At 42.7% G+C, this 2,101-nt stretch overlaps 1 protein-coding gene across 1 annotated transcript in view; it reads right to left on the bottom strand.

Moving 5' to 3' along the window:
* Positions 1–577: 577 nt before the first annotated feature.
* LOC104527303 (gallinacin-11) overlaps positions 578–2,101 on the bottom strand; it is a 2,503-nt gene continuing 979 nt past the window's right edge. Inside the window, exons 2-3 of the mRNA XM_010170983.2 lie at positions 1,935–2,063; positions 578–705 (exon numbers count right to left, since the gene is read on the bottom strand). Coding sequence (XP_010169285.2) covers positions 578–705; positions 1,935–2,063 — 257 coding nt within the window. The remainder of the gene's footprint in view (positions 706–1,934; positions 2,064–2,101) is intronic.

The following is a 2,101-nucleotide window of genomic DNA, read 5'->3' as shown; positions in this document are numbered from 1 at the left end:
GCCCAAGTGGGTACAATTTATTGATAGAAATAGTGAGGGGAGGGGAAGAGCAGTTGACTGGCATGGTGCTTTGGAGAATGGGAGTTGAATAGTGTAGACATGGCCTGACCATGCCAGTTGGACAGTTCTTGTTTCTAACACTTTAATAGAAGGAAAAGATGTCTTTCCCTTCTATTAGGAAGGAAGGAAGGAAGGAAGGAAGGAAGGAAGGAAGGAAGGAAGGAGGGAAGGAAGGAAGGAAGGAAGGAAGGAAGGAAGGAAGGAAGGAAGGAAGGAAGGAAGGCAGAAAAGAGGAAGGTGAGGTTTGGATTATGAGGAGATGTGGTTTCTAAGGATGTTACAGCAAAGTTTCTGTGTGTGGGTGTAACAGAGAGACATTCTGCCTCTTTCCATACATATATGACTGTTATATCTGTTTATTGAGTATTTATTGCCTTTGCTATATAAAGAAACATGTCACCTCTAGTTACTTATACACTTCACATGTTGAGAAAACCAGACAACTTCTCTACACCACTTGGAAGAGAACTTGTTTGTTTTCTCATCCATGCATTTCTGTGGTTTTCTGAGGTCTTTATTACACTTCTGTGCAGCACTTCCATTCGCTGTGAGGGCAAAGGCCCACTTGTTCTTGCAGACATTCGATTTCTGGAGGTACACAATGACCCCCCTCATCTTGACAAGTATGGAAGTTTGATGTCGTGTCTGCAATGAAAAGGATTGAAGTCAAAATAGAAAACATTGCATCACCATCTGAATCAACTCATACATGGAAAATGTCATGAAGTTCTAGTTACTGTGTCTCCAAAAACAAGGACAGAAAGAAGAACTATGGGGGTCATCAGAGCACTTCTGTAAAAAGAGGAATTTGTGTGATCCATCAACTTGGAAAAGAAACAGCTGAAGGAGGGATAATGTAGAGGTATGAAGAAGGTGGATGCAGAATGGCTACATTTCATTTGCAGTACAAAAGTAGGTGGCACTGAAGGAAATTATGAGGGAAGATGTTTTAAAACAAAGAGAAGGAATTTTTAATCTAAGGGGGGAAATCCAGTAAGGACTTTTAAACACAAAGATGCTTAGATCTAGAAGTTACACAGAAGTTTTTCCTTAAATTTGTCTGGAGCTTCCACTGTTCCAGTTTGTGCCAATTGCCCCTTGTCCTGTCACTGGGCACCACCAAAAAGAGCCCGGCCCCATCCATTAGGCCCCCACATTTCAGATATTTATAGACATTGATCAGATCCCCTCTCAGGCTGCTCTTCTCCAGGCTGAACAGTCCCAGCTCTCTCAGCCTAAGTCCTGAGCTGTAAATTCATGAAAGCCAGGAGAATATATAAGGAAGTGTAATTATATGTCTGTGGTGTTCATTAATATTCATTTTACACACAGAGAGTAACTGTATAGAAACATCCACTTCTGTCCACAGACAGATAGAGGATGCTGGGTCAGATGAACCTTAGGTCTGATTAGCACAGTTGGCTATAAAGCATATATTGACTTAATGATTGACTTTGACTATTGAGGAGCTCCAAAAATAAGCAAGTCCAGAAAGGATTAGATAAATTTAGAGGGAAGAGGTCAGCTGGCACCTATTAAATGTAGCAGTGCGGATGCAGCCAGCAGTCCCCCAACAGATGATTATAGAAAGATGTATCAAGGAAAGAGGACTCTGTGTGAGCCACAATTTTTGTTTTCTTTTCCTGGGCACCTGTTGGAGACAGGACATTGGGCTACATGGTATTTGGCCAGCCCAAAATGTCAATTCTGTTCCTGTGCTCCACACTGCCACTAATGGAAGAACAACTAGATCCATCTTTGTAGATGGAAGAAGGTGGTTTAGGTCATTTGGAGACAGAGCAAGAGAGTGTTTTGCTGACTTTAGCAATCTCCTCTTCAAACGTTGCCTGTCTGGGCAGGGTTTCCACACATACCTATGCAGCAGGTTTTCTGACGCCGAGAGCAAGTTCCAAAGGCAGCAAACGGCTCTGGGCAGGATTTTGAATGGAAGCAGAAACCGTGGTATCCAAGACAACGTAAGGTGTCTTTGGGCAAGCTGAGACCTACAGGAAGAATAGGATTCCCAGCTGTGCTGCAGGAT

The sequence above is a fragment of the Antrostomus carolinensis genome, unplaced genomic scaffold, assembly GCF_000700745.2.
Source record: "Antrostomus carolinensis isolate BGI_N321 unplaced genomic scaffold, ASM70074v2 scaffold34526, whole genome shotgun sequence".
Lineage (NCBI taxonomy): Eukaryota > Metazoa > Chordata > Aves > Caprimulgiformes > Caprimulgidae > Antrostomus > Antrostomus carolinensis.
This window is presented reverse-complemented; position numbering and strand designations above follow the sequence as displayed.